The sequence below is a fragment of the Cyprinodon variegatus genome, unplaced genomic scaffold (assembly GCF_000732505.1).
Source record: "Cyprinodon variegatus isolate N-32 unplaced genomic scaffold, C_variegatus-1.0 Scaffold308, whole genome shotgun sequence".
In the NCBI taxonomy this organism is placed as follows: domain Eukaryota; kingdom Metazoa; phylum Chordata; class Actinopteri; order Cyprinodontiformes; family Cyprinodontidae; genus Cyprinodon; species Cyprinodon variegatus.
The window spans coordinates 593,831-610,256 of record NW_015150761.1 but is presented as its reverse complement, the minus strand read 5'-3'; the positions used below and the strand labels follow the sequence as shown (position 1 = coordinate 610,256).

General features: G+C 36.2%; 1 protein-coding gene across 3 annotated transcripts in view; it reads left to right on the top strand.

Annotated features, from left to right (window-relative positions):
* LOC107090687 (core histone macro-H2A.1) overlaps nt 1-7,871 on the top strand; it is a 26,894-nt gene extending 19,023 nt beyond the window's left edge. For all 3 annotated transcript variants that reach the window (XM_015384233.1, XM_015384231.1, XM_015384232.1), the window contains exons 8-9: nt 5,730-5,904; nt 7,301-7,871. In XM_015384233.1, coding sequence (XP_015239719.1) covers nt 5,730-5,904; nt 7,301-7,466 — 341 coding nt within the window. In that variant the 3' untranslated portion in view covers nt 7,467-7,871. The remainder of the gene's footprint in view (nt 1-5,729; nt 5,905-7,300) is intronic.
* Nucleotides 7,872-16,426: the final 8,555 nt, after the last annotated feature.

Genomic DNA, 16,426 nt, shown 5'->3' with positions numbered 1-16,426 from the left:
AACCCAATTAGGCACTTGCAAAAAATTACTTTATATAGGATTGTACTGTTTAGGCATAGCATTATGACCTCTAAGAGGTAAGTAAGATCAATTCACCAAAAGACCTTTAATGTCAAAATTCCTTCTGATTTTTGGATATTTTCACAGTGATTATATTATTTATTATGTGTGTGTGTGTGTGTGGTTTTTTTTTTTTTTTTTTTTAGTTTCTTATTGGTTTTAGTCTAGTCAGTTTTTTTACCTTTTAATAACTGAAATTGAATTTTAAGATTTAGATTATCAAAGCTTTTTTCTAGTAAATATTTGAAAAAAAATGTTGAAATTCTGATTATTTTATTCTCCAGGGCCAATTAGTTTTGTTCTTTTAGAAAAGCTAACAAAGTACATCTGTGACAAAGTTGAAGAACGAAGCTACATTTATTTTAATCTTAATTAAACACTGCAGGCGATTGTATTGTTCTGCATTATTTGGATTTTAGAGAAAGAGAATTCACAGAACTGTAAATGATGCCAGATATTTATATAAGAATGACCTTTTGTTGCTTTTAAAGGAAGCATGTTCTTTGTGATTGTTCCAAAGTTTAGCTGTTTGGAAAAAAATAGGAACAGATAGTTCTGCTGCACCACACGCTTTAACCATGAAACAGTCTCAGTTTCCCTCAGGCAGGCCTAAGCATTGAATGGTTCTGCGGTGTGAAGTGACTCCATCATCTCCATCATCTTTCTTCTTTTGATTTGGGGCCATCTGGAAATGAGCTCGTCCTCAGCTTCGAGTGCAGTCCCCTCACACGCTTGTTGCTGGCTAATGAACTCTGACTGAAGGCTTTCTCGCACCGCAGAGTCAAAGACTTTGGCTGAATTTCACTTTTTTACAGCTGCTGGGGTGATGGAAGACTTAACTGAGGACCAAACTCTAGAGAGCAGACTCTGTTCCCTTGTCCTTTATTTCTTCAGCTCCCTGGAGAAGTGGGTTTCCTCTCTAACACCTTGGTTTAACCAGCTTAAGCTCCTGGAGATCTCACACTTATTTTTCCCACACAGAAAAGTGCTCATTTAGTGCCTATGGTCTCCAAACTCAACTTTTGGGGTTTTACTTCCAACAAAATGGGTTAATAAGGCTTATTTTAACTGATGAGCACTTTGTGATGTGGCAAAAGCTGTGAAAAGTGCAGTCATTGTTTGAGTCAACTAAATCATTACAGATGTAAGAAACTTAAAGATGTATTGGCTTCCCACCCATTTTTAGAAAATATATTTAACTTTCAATCTTTGCCTTTTTGTGATTAGATTTATTTGTTTTTAACAAATAATATGCAAATGTTATGCATGAATTTATGCATGTATGTGTAGAGAAGCAGAACAAGGAATGTAAAGGAGTTGAAAGTAATGATTTTGCCAAAACCATAGAATATCTATTATTTTTAACTAGTATTGCGATATGGGATTTTCTTTTGCAATAACCACAAGCATGTAGATTATTTTCTTAAGGTTTCAGTTTTTTCATAACCTTAAAAGATTGCCTCTCCAGAGTTTATCGTGAAAAACTTCACTATTACTCGGTGTGACTTCCATTTGCGTGCCGGGATTTGCATGCTAGCTTCAGTTCTCCCCTTCTGTGTGGCAACAAATTCACTTTAAGCATATTTCCTTAAGGGCTGGAGGGAGAAATGTTTGTCTAGAATGTGTCTAGAATGCAACAATATCAATAGATCAGGTCTATAACAAAGGCAGATTCAACATTAATGAAGCAAGATCTACAAATGCCACCAAATGATCCTCCAAAAATAATTAAATATTCAGTTTATTCACCTTTCACTGGAAAATGGGAAACAGATTTATCAGTTGGGGTTGATCAAAATGTTTGGTCTAAAATCTGTCAGAGAACCTTTAACATGACTGGAAATCCTAATTTAAAAATAATTAAATAGTTGGGGCATATGGAGCCATGGGACTTCATGGTCCTGGCGCCGCGTCATGCCGGGGGAATCTGGGGTGCAACTGGGGAGACCTGGGGAGCCCTAGCCTTTCCTTGGGTGGGGTCCCTGCTGGGTGGTTGGGGGCTTGTTTCTGGACTTATTGGCCGCCTGGTTTGTTGACTGGTGGCTAGCCTGCTCTGGGGTCCATCGGCTCCCCTGCTGGCACTGGGACCATTGAACTAGTGAGGAACAGCATCTCACAGACGCTCCCCCTAGAGGGGACATACTGTCAGAGTTAGGGTGGGGAGGGGAGCTGTGCATGCAACTTGACCTCAGTGTCCTAGTCTTTTTTTGTTCTGAAAGCAGTGGTGGGTTAGACCTCCTCATATGGTTGGGGTGAGTGTTGGCCTGGGATCGGGCTTTGATTTGATGGTTCTTCGTTTTTTTGAAAATAGAAGAAATTAATAAAAAAACAAACAAAAAAAAACCCAACAAAGATTAGATTGCAAATGCAATTAATTGCCCAGCTCTTGTAGTAAGAATTACATTTTTAAAATACCTGCCCCCTTTCCAAGGAAAAAAAAAAACATTACCAAACGAGAAAAAAAATTATCTAAGCATCAATTTATCATCTATCCACTAAACAACGATGATAAGTGAAATATGAAATTATATTTCATTTTGTCACAGCTTAGGTCCCTCATTGAATGCCGTGTTTTAAGCAGCACGTCTTATTTGCTAAATGGTGTGATGGTTTGATGTTATTATTTATTTAGATATGACTATTAATTTGGGTTCTTTAAAAATATACTAGATGTTGATTTATTGATGTATTCAGGTATTCTGGTTCCATCTTCGACCCTTCCAACACCCCTGCTGGAAGATATGTAAATAAATAGGGCTGAAAAAATTAATTGGATTAGTTGATTATTGAAATAATCGTCAACTAATTTAGTAATCGATGAATCGTTAACTGGAGTGTAGAGACTCTGAAACATGCCTTTAGCTGAGTGAGAAACCCACTTAGAGCAGCAATTACACCAAAATTGTAAAAACATATATCAATATTTTACATTTAAGATAAAAAAAACCTTTTGCTATCCAATTATTAAACGAAAAAAATAATCAACATATTAATCCGTTAGCAAAATAATCATTGGTTGCAGCCCTAGCCTTAACTTATGTTTAAGGTTTTACTGTAGAATCAGGATGTTTTACTGTCGCCTTGTTACGATCCATGTCGGGCTTTAGCACCAACTTCCACTATGACACAAGCTGTATTGATTGAATTCATGATGCAGAGGAAACTGTAACTAGTTTGACATATTTCTGGAATAAACTTCCTACAGTTAGTTATAACACACAATATTTAAAACTCTAAGGTTTTTACACAGCATCCCTGGCACTCCGTAAACGAGGGATATCAACGTTCTGGGTCTATTTCAAGGTTCTTATTTGAACATTTAAAGTCCTACAAACTGGAGCACTCAAGGAAGGCTTTAAAAGTCGTTAATGGTTTTACGGCCTGCAGAAGGAATCGTGAGTGTTCTTCTGAAACAAGGAGCCTATCAGCAATATCCTACTTTAGGTAACTTTTAGTCAGATGGTTGCAATCTTCAGAATAATACAGTGACTTCAAAAACAGATTATTTTCCAAACAGTAGCATTGCTTACAGTGTCATCATTCAGTTTTTTGCTTATAAAATCATACAGGTCTGGATATCTGGCATTATGGGTTCAGTCTGTAATTAATTATTGAATGGAATGGTTATGTTTATTCTTTTGTAAAATGTAGAATAACTATTGTTCATTAATCCTTCTGATTATTTTAATTTCAGTCATTATTCTTTTCGCCTCACCAATAGTGAAATAACCCGTTTTAATGCATGTGCACAAAAGAAAGATGAATGTTGATCACCTTCATCAGTATTTCAGAGAAACCAAAACCTTTGGAGTTTAACAAAGTCATCTGCAAACAATTGAAGCAGTTTTAGTGTGGAGAGAGGTGGAAAGACACCTCCTGCCTGTTCTTAACTATGGATGTTGGATCTGTGATGCTTTGTGCCTGGTTGTCATCCTAAGGCTGGTATAATATTTTTTTTTATGTGCATGGTATAATGAAGACTTTGAAATACTGCAAGATTTTGAATAAGAAATGTAATATCTGCAGCCAGTGAGCTAATAATGGATCAGTGGGCCTTTCATCAGGATAATGACCGAATCAAATCAAATATCCTTCATCTCAGTCCAAGAACTCTGGACTAAGAGAATGACTGTGAAAAAGAGAGATCAAAGTTCCCTCTTTCTGTATCCTCCAAGATTTTTCAACATGTGTGTAGGATCCAGTTCACCACCATTTATCCAGCCATCAAGAGACAAAAAAAGGCAGACAATGTCGTAAAATGAAGGCATATGTTTTTTAAGTGTACAAAGTGACTCAAACTGCAGAATAAATAAGAGTAAAGTAACACAAAATCAGTGCACTCTTTCTAAATGAAATTATTAAACCAAAAGTTTCATTTATACAGCTGCAAAGGACACTTTTAAAGACTGATGGTGGTCAGAGGGCCCGGTAGCGCCAGTGTACGGCAGCCCCGCTTCTGTCAGTGAGCCCCAGGGCAGCTGTGGCTACCATGTAGCTTGCCACCATCAGTGTGTGAGTGTGTGTGTGAATTGGTGAATGAATGTAGTGTAAAGCGCTTTGGTCAAGTCTCCTGACTTGAATAAAGGCGCTATATAAGTACATGCCATTTACCATTTACCATTTACTTGATAATGCTAAGTTGGTGCCGTATAAAAACAAGTTCAAGACCCCCGTTCTAAGCTGTTACAGCTATGATGCTCTCCCACAGAACCAACTACAGAAACAAATTGGGGGAGGATGGGGACACTTTTTAGACAGATTTTGTTCAGGTTTAACTGCTCTGTGTCCTCTCCTACAGTGCTACTGAGAGAATATCGAATATAAAATCTTAAAAAAATAATGCTGTGTCCATTCAAATAAGGCAGAAGTAAAAATGAGCATAAATATACACACCGACAAACACTTATTTGAGGCTGTAACTATGAAATAACTATAGCTGCACCACATGGGCAATGCACTGGACTGTTTGCCCCAGTTCAGAATTATTGCATTAGAAACAAATAGACTCAAGAACAGTTTATGTCCCAAAGCTCTGAAGCCACCACCCTCCCCACTCGATGGCAGACACCAAACATCCCTCCTGAAAATCCACTGAACCTCCAACCCTCTTCATGGACTGTTGACCTGAATGTTAAATCCATTTTTGACCTCAAACCTTAGCTTTCCAACAGAAATCAATTGTGATGCTTCTTTCTTGTGAAAAAAGTCACAATATTGATGCAGCAGTAACTATGGTGATCACAGCTGCCTCAGTAACCCGCCCCCTCTATCTGTGGTTGGCTAGCACAGTGCCTCCTGGTTGGATTGGTTGAATGGTACCATTGGTATATCAAAGGTAGGAACAACAGAAAGTTGGCCACTCCAAAGTGAAAAATAAATAAAACACCTTCCAGTCCAGGGTGGGCTGTCCACCTGTTCCACATCTTTACCAGGGTTGATATTAGGCTAATCTACATTTGATTTTTTTTTTTTATTTAAACCCACATTAAAACCAGAAATTAATTCTTTTTATTTAAATCTTAGATACAATATTTAAGAAATGTGCATTTGTTTTTATATTCCCAATGTTATGTTTCAGTTAAATCATCCTCATCGGTCAACGAATGTGGAGATTGTTGCCTTTATCTTTCCTCCACCCAACTAACCGTCTTTACCGTTCCTCCTTTCAGCCCTTTTGACCGGTGGTTTCGGGCTCCCCGCCAAGTACGTCATCCACTGCAACAGTCCAGGCTGGGGTTCTGATAAGTGCGAGGAGATGCTGGAGAAGACGGTGAAGAACTGTCTGGCTCTGGCAGATGAGAAGAAACTCAAGTCTGTGGCCTTCCCTTCCATTGGCAGTGGCAGGTAGGGACCTGTAATACTTAGAAACCCCACTAACATGGCAAACATTGTTCCTTTTATTCTTCTTGTGCTTCTCAGAAAAAATGAAGTTTGGCTGTTGAGATTTCATATAAAAATAAATATCTATATATTCAAAACATTTTCTAAGAGTGCAAAATTTGTTGTTTTGTAAACTCTGACTGCAGACTCATTCCTTGATGAAGAAATATATCAGTTGATTGAAATGCAGTGTATAAACAGTGATTCTGTATTCAGCCATTTCCCAATCAGCTTTTCCTTTAGTGATTCTTTGATAATGAACAGATTTATTAGTCAACATAAGAGAAGCTCCAGGCTGAAGGATTCACACTTTCACCCACTTTTGATTTCCCTCAAAAAAACACAATAGAAAATATTCCAATATAGATGCAGATGCTTTGTTTTTCCTTTCTAAAGTGAAAATTGATATGGCTTCATAAAAGTTGTCTTTTGCAAAATAAACCAAGGAGCCTTCAGCGTCTTGTTCTGCTGGTGTAGTAAAGTCCTCCAGTTTATTGGTGTTCTGAGGCGTTATCTGTACCTATAAAACCAGTTACAGCACAGCTTTTTAAGATGCATACAAAAGATTACTATTTGTTTCAAAAAACAAAAAAAGAATCCTCAACCTATTATTTGTTGGGGAAAAAAGATGTAGTGTCCCCCCTTAGATGTGTGATTATGGATTTATTCAGTTGTTGTTTTTGCATAAGCCCCTCTTTCAGACTTTGGTGGGTTTTTATTATTTATATTGAAAAGCAAGGAGACATCACACTGTGAGAGAGATCTGGGTGCAGACAAGCAGGGTTATACTGTCATTTCTAAACAAAGTTAAAGATATTTAGCATTAGTTATCATGAACAGCAGTCTATGTTTACCACATAGAGCTGGAGTTCCTAGACATTGCCACCTGTGAGCCTCAACACTAGCATGCCCTGACTGGCAATCCCCTTAAAATGACAAGAAATAATTTTATTCTTAATTTAAAAAGGGTGAAATAATTAGATTTACTTTAATGAAAAATGCTTTGACATTTATTAGATATTATATTTTAAGGGCGTACTTAATGGGATATTTAATCATATAAATGTGCATTTCACAAATAAAGTATATTTATGTTGTGTATTCATTTAGTAATATATATTCAACTGTTTAATGTACATTTGTTGATTTCATAGGAAATATAAATAAGTAATTATATATTGCTTAGATTTCAATTTAATGAACCAATTTATCATTTTTTTTTGTTTTTCCATACGGCTGCGGTGATGTCACAATAAAAGCTAGCTTTGTTATGTATCGTTTAGCCATAGCTTTAATGTCGTCTGATTTCTACGGATTCTGCTCCTGGATTTCAGCATTTGTGTCTGATTGATCTTCTCAGGAACGGTTTCCCCAAGCAGACCGCGGCCCAGCTCATCCTCAAGGCTATCTCCAGTTACTTTGTCGCCACCATGTCTTCCAGCATCAAGACCGTCTACTTTGTGCTGTTCGACAGCGAGAGCATCGGCATCTACGTGCAGGAAATGGCCAAGCTGGAGACCAGTTAAAGCACGGAAGATATCTCCTCTTGTCGCCCCTCTCCCACTGCTTTCTGTTTTCTTTCGTAGAGAGAGAGAGAGGAAAGTGTTAACTGGCGATCTGTTAGAAATGAAGAAAAGAAGGAGACATGTAAAGGCCGGGAACTTGGTTTTTGCATCCTGTTTTTTTGTTTACTCTATAGTTTTTAATTCCTTATTTACTCGTCACTTCTGGTGTTTAATTGTAGACGTGCGTTTTTTCTTTTTTTAAGATCTTTTTACTCAAAACAATGCAGCACAATGCGAAACCAACGATTACCATTTAGTTTTCAGAATATATATATAAATACCATAAAAAATACGAGATATAGCTGCACAAGGCTTCTAGAGAGGTTTCGACGATACGGGTCAATGCATGTCAAGGCAGTAAGGATATAAAAAAAAGACATCTATTCTCCTTCTATCGAACTCAGTATCACATTTAACTGTGTTGTAGTTTTTTTGGTATCGGTTTGGGACGTCTGTTGTACTGTATAAAGAAAAAGGTAAAGATTTGTTCACGTTGGTCCGCTTTGGTCTTTAGGAGACTCCAGTATCAGTGTACTAGGCTAAGTTCTTGTGTTGTGTGTTGCATATCTCACTTTTCTTGCCTTTTGTTTAGACAGGCAAAGTATTTTCTCTGTGCGCTGCAAAAACTTTGAAAAAGTCGTCCCAAACAGCTTTTAAAAGTTGATAACTGGAAGATTTCAGGTTTTTGCAGAACACCTTTTGTTTCTATTTGTGTGTTCCTATAAGTGTTCATATAGATAGGAGTGTTTGTGAAGCATTATGGGCAAATATTAAGCTGTAACACAGAATTTTATTTGTTTTATTTCCCCCCTGATTATAAAACGGCACAAGATTTGGAACAAAAAAAGTCGTGTAAGATTGTTTTGTGTGTGTTCCTTTTTAATTTTATTAGTTTTATAATTTTTTTATGTGTTCGTTAAGCCATAAAAGATGATATTGCTGGAAGCGAAGGCTGGTGCTGCTGCTAACATTCAGCCGCCACCAGATGGCTCTCTGTCATCAGAGATGGGTGTCGGTCCTCTCTTCGTTTTTTTTTTTCTTTCATTCAGCAGCAAACCTCTGAGTGCACATGGATGGATCCGATTTGAGCTGGATTTGGGAATGAAGGACCTCATACGTGGAGATACCCAACTGCAGGTCGGCATTCGGACTTTTCAACAGCTTGACTTTCTTATGTGAGAAATTGTTTAACGCTTTCTAAAGAATTCCTACAATTGATGATTCTACAAAAAAAAAAAAGACCTGTATACACTCCGGAAATAAAAAAAAATACTTTAAAAACATCAGTAAATTTGTCAAATTATTTTGTGGTTTTAACTGGATTCATTCCTAAAAAAAGATGTTTTGATGGAAAATTACTAAACTGAAGCAGGATATAACAATAGTCTAGATATTTAATACACATTTGTTCTGAGTTTGTAGTTTAGATCCAACAGATTTTTCTTAGTAGACCTTGTGTCAGATTCATTAGATATTGGGCCTTCAAACGTCAAATATAAGAAGCTTGAGGAAATTCACTGTTTAGTTTTAAATTTCTTTTGACAAATGAAGCACAAGTTCTTGGTTTCTTTCAATTCATTAGTCTCCAGTTTCTCATCCAATGTAACCCCCAGTATTTTTGGCATTTGTACTAAATTATGTGTATCAAAGTAGGTTTATAAGAGTAAGCTTATTTTGGAGGTACAGACATAGCAGAAAATTCTCTATTGAAATGTGTCTAATAGAGCTTAAACTTTAGAATATCAGCATATTTTGTCATAATTGCACACTTTGCCTCTTTCTTATTTTGAAGCATGAATAAGAGGAATGTCAGTGTAGCATCTTGGTTATAATCCCAAGAAAACTGCAAGTCATAGTTTGCTAATGAAAAGTTACTTATAGAATAGAGATGTCCTTTATGCTACAGTAGGAAAATGAATTTGTGTTTTTAAACAGTGAAAAGATTAAATAGACGATTAATGGAGGCCATTGTTAGCCGTTTGGACAGATTACCAGTGTTAGATATATAGATTTATATAGATTATAGATACAGTTTAAAATGGTTTTATAATTATATTCTTTCCCCACCTAATTTTGCTCAAATGTAGGATTATTAGTTTGAACGTGAAAAGTTGCTGCTGTAGTAAAAAAGAAAAAAACATAATTGAAGTATTTTTATCTGATTCTCATTTCTTTCAAGTCTCTTTTTTACTTTAATGTCTGCATAGCACAATTGCTTAACCTGAATTTTTTCACTGATCCACTTTCCTGCAGAGTGATAAATAGATTTTGTGTTGGCATGCTTTTTAAAGAAATTCTATAGTTTTCAATTAAACCATTTTTTTTTTTCTGGGGCATTTTACAAACTTTTTAAAAATATTTTGAAATGCTCCATAACATATTCCTTATGGTTGCTCCTGGGTGCTGAGGAATAAAGAATGTTTATGGAAAACTGGCAAAACTTTTATTTCTGAGACGAGTTATGATATTTTGACATTAATGGCTGAGCAGTTGAGATCCGGCTGTTTTTTAATATAGAATAGCAGGACTCCTCAATGTGGACAGGCAATTAATTGTGTTTTAGGGTTTAAAAAAACTAATGTTTAACTATCAATATAAACCTGTGTAACTTCTCTTGACTGGATTTGCAAACATGGAGTTTTATACCATCGTCTGTTGCCTTTTTTTATCTGGAAACAAATAAGGTATTTTAAGGTCAGATATTCTCTCCTTTTAAAACTAATAATCTTTACTGATAAAGAGACCCCTAACCAAACTAATGTCTGTAGTTAAGATAAGGATTAGTTTTATTGCACATTGTGCTGATACAATCATTGCCTCTCGTCTAAACAGTGTGAGCTTCTCCTTCACAGAGTCCTAGTATGTTATTAGTAGAGAAGAGATGTCTCTGCAAACCTGGTTACTATGATACACACCATATATATAGATATATATATATATGAGCTAAATTACAACCCTTATCAGTTTTGTTGATTGTAATCCAAATGTGTTTGTTAAATGGGAAACAGCTGGTTTTATTTATTTATTTATTTTTTTTATAGCAGAAGTCAATAAGTGAAATAAGGAAGGTGCAGCTATAGTGTCAGGTACTGTTTTGCAACATGGTGTTGGTTGCTGTGTGTATGTTTAATACGACCATCTGGCCTACTTTAAATAAAAAAAAATAGGGGCCCTCCAAATGCTCCAGCTAATAGTTGATTTTCAGACACCATTCATGCTTTTTAGTGTTCGTTTACATTCCCCTGATCTTGTGTGTAGCTTCACAAAATGACAGCTTGGCTTGGCTGTTAATACATTTTGCTTCCTTTCACATTTTGTTTCTATCTGTTGTCTCTGGTCCAATAAGTGTAAAGCTTAACGCTTTAGGCCTAGGTGGAGGTCGCTGCACATCAGTTTAAAAAAATACTACCCCCATTGTGAAACATGGTGTTGGCAGCATAATGCTGTGGGGATGCTTTTCATCAACCCTGAGAAAACCTCTCAGCCTGTAAAACAAAAAAAGAGAAAAAAGTATTTATTAACCCAGGAGCGTGCAACACGTTTCATGCTTTTACATTTAAATAAATCTTTTCAGCATGCATTAGATTCTTTGTGATTGTGCAATCTTACACTGTCTTCACAGAAGATATTGAGATTATTGGTTACATTAGGACAAAATGTGAAAAAGCTCCAAGGTTTGCATACTTTTTCTAAGATCCTGTATTTTCATGAATACTGCTGCCAGGACCTCTTAATAAAGCACTGCTTGCAGTTCAGCAGCATATAAACAACACATTACAAATGAACAAATGTAACAAAAGTGAATAATTTAAAGTTGATATTCTTTTCAAAAGAGTAATGCTTTAAGTTTGCTTTAACGGTTTCAGATCTGCTGTTGTTAATGTTTTCAGATTAATCTGGTCCAGCTAACATTACAATTGACTTCATTTTTTTATGCTGGGGAATTTAAAAAACAGGCTGAGTAAAAAAGTATCGTAAAAACGTTAAATGCTAAAGAATAACAAACTATTACATAATTCTGGGGTCTACCATGAAGTTGGCACTGAGTTTGCATGGCTGAAGAAAATCCAGGGTGTCCCGGAGGCAGTATTCATGCAGTGAAGACCACAGAGTCAGATGGGGGTCAGTTTCCCAGCCATCCAGGGAGGCCAGGACCTCAGACCTCCTCTGAGGGCGCCCATCTGATGCCTAATCCTCAGGAAATACAGGCAGGTTTCACGGCCCTCCTCCAACCCTCCGTCCATCTCCTCCATCCATGCTTCTGCTAGCAGGCAGAAAAACCCGAGTAAATTTAAAGCATCTGTACGGGCAAGGGCCAATCCGAGGGCTGCTTTTCCCAGAGCCCGCGCAGATGAAATTTTATTCTTTGCACGAAAAAATTACAGGGGGAGGGTGGCTGGAAAAACAGAAAATAAAGCAAAGCAAACAAAGTGGAAAGATCAAGGAGGAGAGGAGATGAGGGGCGAGGAGCTGGTCATCTGAGATCAGCACTGCTTTTCATTGTGTGTTCATAAGGAGGGAATATTATGATGGTTATGGAGCTGAGTCCTGACTCTGGAGCCTGATAACAACAACAGTCTGCCTCTATACTGCTCCTGCTCCGGGACAGTCGAAACTATCGCTGGTGAAACAAAGGATTGGTTGTACACTGAAAATGTTATTTTTGATACAGCACAAAATATAATCAAATGAAGAAGCCTTTTGGTTTTGAAGGTTTCAACCCATATCTGCTTTATATATCAGATATGATCAAGATTTCTTATTTAAAAAAAAACATTCAAAATTTCAAATCCCGTTAAAAAGGTAAGACGCTGAGGGTCTAATAGTTTATCAGTTTTTTACCACACATTCAAACATATTTGAGGATTTTATGCAATAGAATAATGCAACATTCTGCATGACGGGTGAAGTAAAAATGTTTTAATGTTTTTGTTTTACAAACAAAATGTGTGAAATCCATTTTAAACCAATTTACTTGGATATTCCCAGTTAAAAACTAAAATAGTATCCTGAATGCTCATATCCCCACAGTAATATTGGGAGGCAGCATTATGCTGTGGGAATACTTTTCTTCATGTGGACATGGAAGGTAGTCGGTTACTTTGTAGAAAGATCAACTGAAGTATAACGTGATCCAGTCAGCTGAGGTCAGCCTTCTGTAGAAAATTAGATTATGATTTAACTAGATCCAATAAAAATAAACAAGGGGTTATAATTACCGTACCTTTATTATAGCCTTTTAAAGTCAAATAAACAGAGCTATAGAGAAGCAATATATTTTTGTATGTTATTTAGATTTGCTGTATAATTTGGATGTTTTTTTTTAAATCAAGATCAAGTATTCACTTTCTCTTAAATCTTTCATCTGTCATTAAGCAAACTTTTCCCACAGAAATTCAATCTGTTGTTGGAAGCAGATGTTTAATCCGTCGACACAAAACAAATTTCTTTGTTTCATTGTTTCACAAGCTATGGCTGTATGCATCTCCTCCTCTTTGTTTGTTTCCAAAATCATCAAAAAGTATAAATGTAATGTTAGTAAATGAAGAGGATGAGAAACCTGCCATTACTGAGGAACTCGAAATGGTGAGTAAAGCATAAACACTTAAAAAAATAAGATTGACTGTGGAGGAAAAACTGCAATTTTTAAATGGGAAGTGAAACATGAATGTGTAAAAAAGAAAACAGAATTAAATCATTGTGCATTTCTTTCCTGAGGATGATATTGCTGAGTTACAAAATGGCTGAGTGTCAATGGCAGTATTGTTCCTTGAGTAAAAAAAGAAAATCCATTAAAATATCTGTAAAATAATTTTACATAAGTTTAAAAAACATAAGATCAGGGGCTGAATGAGAGACATCCGAATTAGATGAGAATTGCACGCAAAATTCCGAATTTATGTTTAATTTAGAGCATATAGTATTCTATTATTAAATTCCGAAAGTGTATATTGTCCACCTGAGTAAATGTGGAAAACCTCTTGAATGAATTATATTTTTCCATCATATTTTTTATGCCTTAAGAATGATAAAAACACTTTGGAAAAAAGAAACCGGACTGTAGTTATCATAATTCGTAGATTTAAGTGTTAAGAGGTAATTAAAAATGTACAAGGTGAGTTTAGTGTTTTCCATTTGATGAAGTCTGGAATCTAATAAACAAAATTTGGAAAATGTTTTAATAGTACTGTAGCGATCTACTTTATTAGGAGAACAGCCTTGAAAACGAGAAAATGTAAAAGACATTAGTTTCTTTAGCATAGATTATAAAGGTGGATGTAATCCTTATAAAGTGACCATCTGCTCCTGAAAACCAAAAGTCTGAGCAGCAGATAAACATCCCTGCAAGGAGAGCTGAGTAGCTGCTCGTAGAACTGATGAATTGTGTTTAGAACCTAAAAATCCTAACATTAAATATATTATTTGTCCTGTTGATAGAATCCAGAAATGTCTGAAAAATGTGATGCTTTATATGTTGATTCATCTTTCTCAAAACCTTCTTGCCTCTATTTGAAATTTTTTGGTAAGGAAAAAAAATTACTGGGAAAAAAGAAAAGTTTTTTTTTCCTTTATGCCATTTCAGCACAAGGCTGTAATCTTATATACATTTTAAGAACAGCATATGCTGTGGTCCCATCTGACTTGGTTTTCTCCCTACTGCTCTGATGGACTTCTCTTTTTAGCACAAGTTTTGTGTGCTGCCTTTTTTAAACCATTTTTTGTATTTGTAATTTTTGCCACTTGCCCATCTCTTTTCTTCTTTTGCTGGAGTTGGCATCAGTGACATGTTTACAGGGTTTTAAGCCATTTGATGTGCATATACACATATGTATTCATCAGTGAATGCACAAGTAAGATGAGACAAAACCTTTGCATGTGAGTCATTGTGAATCAACCTGAACAGACCCCACTGCTTGAAACATGGTGGTGGGGACATCATGCTGTGGGGCTGCATTTTCTTCAACAGCGGCAGGAAAACTGATCAGAGTTGAACATAATATAGATGGAGTTTAACACAGTCTAATTCTGGATAAAAACTTACTAGAAGCAGTGAAACCTTCACTCTTAGTTTGAATGTTAACCTTTGAACCAGATGACTGCACTACAACGAGGCAGTTCTGGTTAAAGCAGTTATATATCTTTTGTAAAATGGAAAATTCAAAGTCCAGCCTGAAATCGAATTGAGGATCTGTGAAAAAAAATACAGTAAGAAAACCAATGACACTGTCCAATCAGTCTACTTGAGCTACTTCGGCAGGAGGAAGGGGAACAATGTTTCTGCAACTTCATTTAGACAATCAGTGTTACTACAACATTTTTACTAAGGAGATAAATACAGACATTTTAGGATCATGAATCAGATTCCTCTCACTTCACAATAATGTATATATCACAGAAGTGTCAATGAATGCTGTTTTTTGTGACTGGTCAAATGTTTAATAATTACTGCGCATACTGCATTATTATGGTCTCACTGTTTTTAGTTTTACTTTCCAGCTTTAAGATCAAGCCCCAATGACAATGAAAACTAAAGCAAGAGGCTAGGCAACAGTCATACTGTCTGTTTTGCTTCTAAATCTCTTGATCATCAGTCATTAACACAAGGTTTAAAAAGAAGAGCCATCCAGAATCTCCCAAAAACTTATGAATAGTACCACCTATCTCCTTTTGTCATCATGAAGGTACAAAGTGTCAGTGTGCTGAATTGTTTTTTTGTCTGCATCCTCAGAGTAAGGAACTAAACCACTGCTGATGAGAAAAGTTGCCATTTTTGATGCCTACCTGTCACCTTGAAAGGGTTAAAACTGGGTCCCAGGCTGGGATCACATTGTTGGCCCATTTAGACCAGGAAACCTGATATTCTGGTTCCTTTTGATGGCCTGATTCCCAGGCTTAAGAGAATAAATTAAATGCAATCCCTTCGTAGGCCTCAGCTGCAGCGGCAGGGCATACTGATTTAGGATTTTCATCTGGGGAGCTTTTCCCTCCCTTCCTGTTCTCCCTATCCTCAACCCCCCTCCTTTCATCAATCTCACAGAGAAAAAAATGGTAAATATGGTTTAAAATGCTGCTTTTGGGAGGCAATAATAAAGGCTGAACATGGCTGTCAGTCAAAAAGAGGAGTAGGGAAGGTTGCAGAGGGGACATGGATGGGAATGAGTCACCAGGTGGCTTAGGAGTCTCAGATTCAAAATATTCTGTCTTTATCCTGAATGTCCCACTGCAGTGTTAGGAGCTTTAGTAGAGCTCTCAGTATCAGAACCAGAGAGGACCAAGCCTGTAATATGTGTTTAGACTTCTCATCTGGGAGTCAATGTCGCCTGTATCCTCGAGTGGCAGAGCTATACCTAGCTTTAAAGGATAACCAAACAAGAATGTGTTTTTGTATTTATTTTAGTGAGATTTACAACTACATAGGGTAATATGGGTGCAGAACACAACTAAAATAAGCAGAAGTTGGAATGCAAGTGATGCAGGGATCAACAGCCAGTGAGAGCTGTTTTTATTGCAATTTGATAAGATGTTAAATAACCTTAAATAAACACAATTATTCTAAATACTTTTGTCAATAGTTACAAGATTATACCCAAAGAGGTTCAAATGAGTTATTTGCAATTAGCCTGTTGTGCAATTATAGCTTTTTGATTATGAATATTATTTCTTATAATGGCAAATTCTGATTAATAAGGTTTCCTTCAAATCAAAATCAATCCACAATAAAAATACATTTTAGATGATTGTGTTAAACAACTGCCAACCTTAAATTATTATAATTGACTATTTGGATTATAAATCAACAACAAGGCAAGGCAAATTTATTTGTATAGCACAATTCAATACAAAGACGATGCAAAGTGCTTTACATGATTAAAATATAGGAAAATAAAACAGAATCAAAGCAAGTAGGAAAAAAATAAATT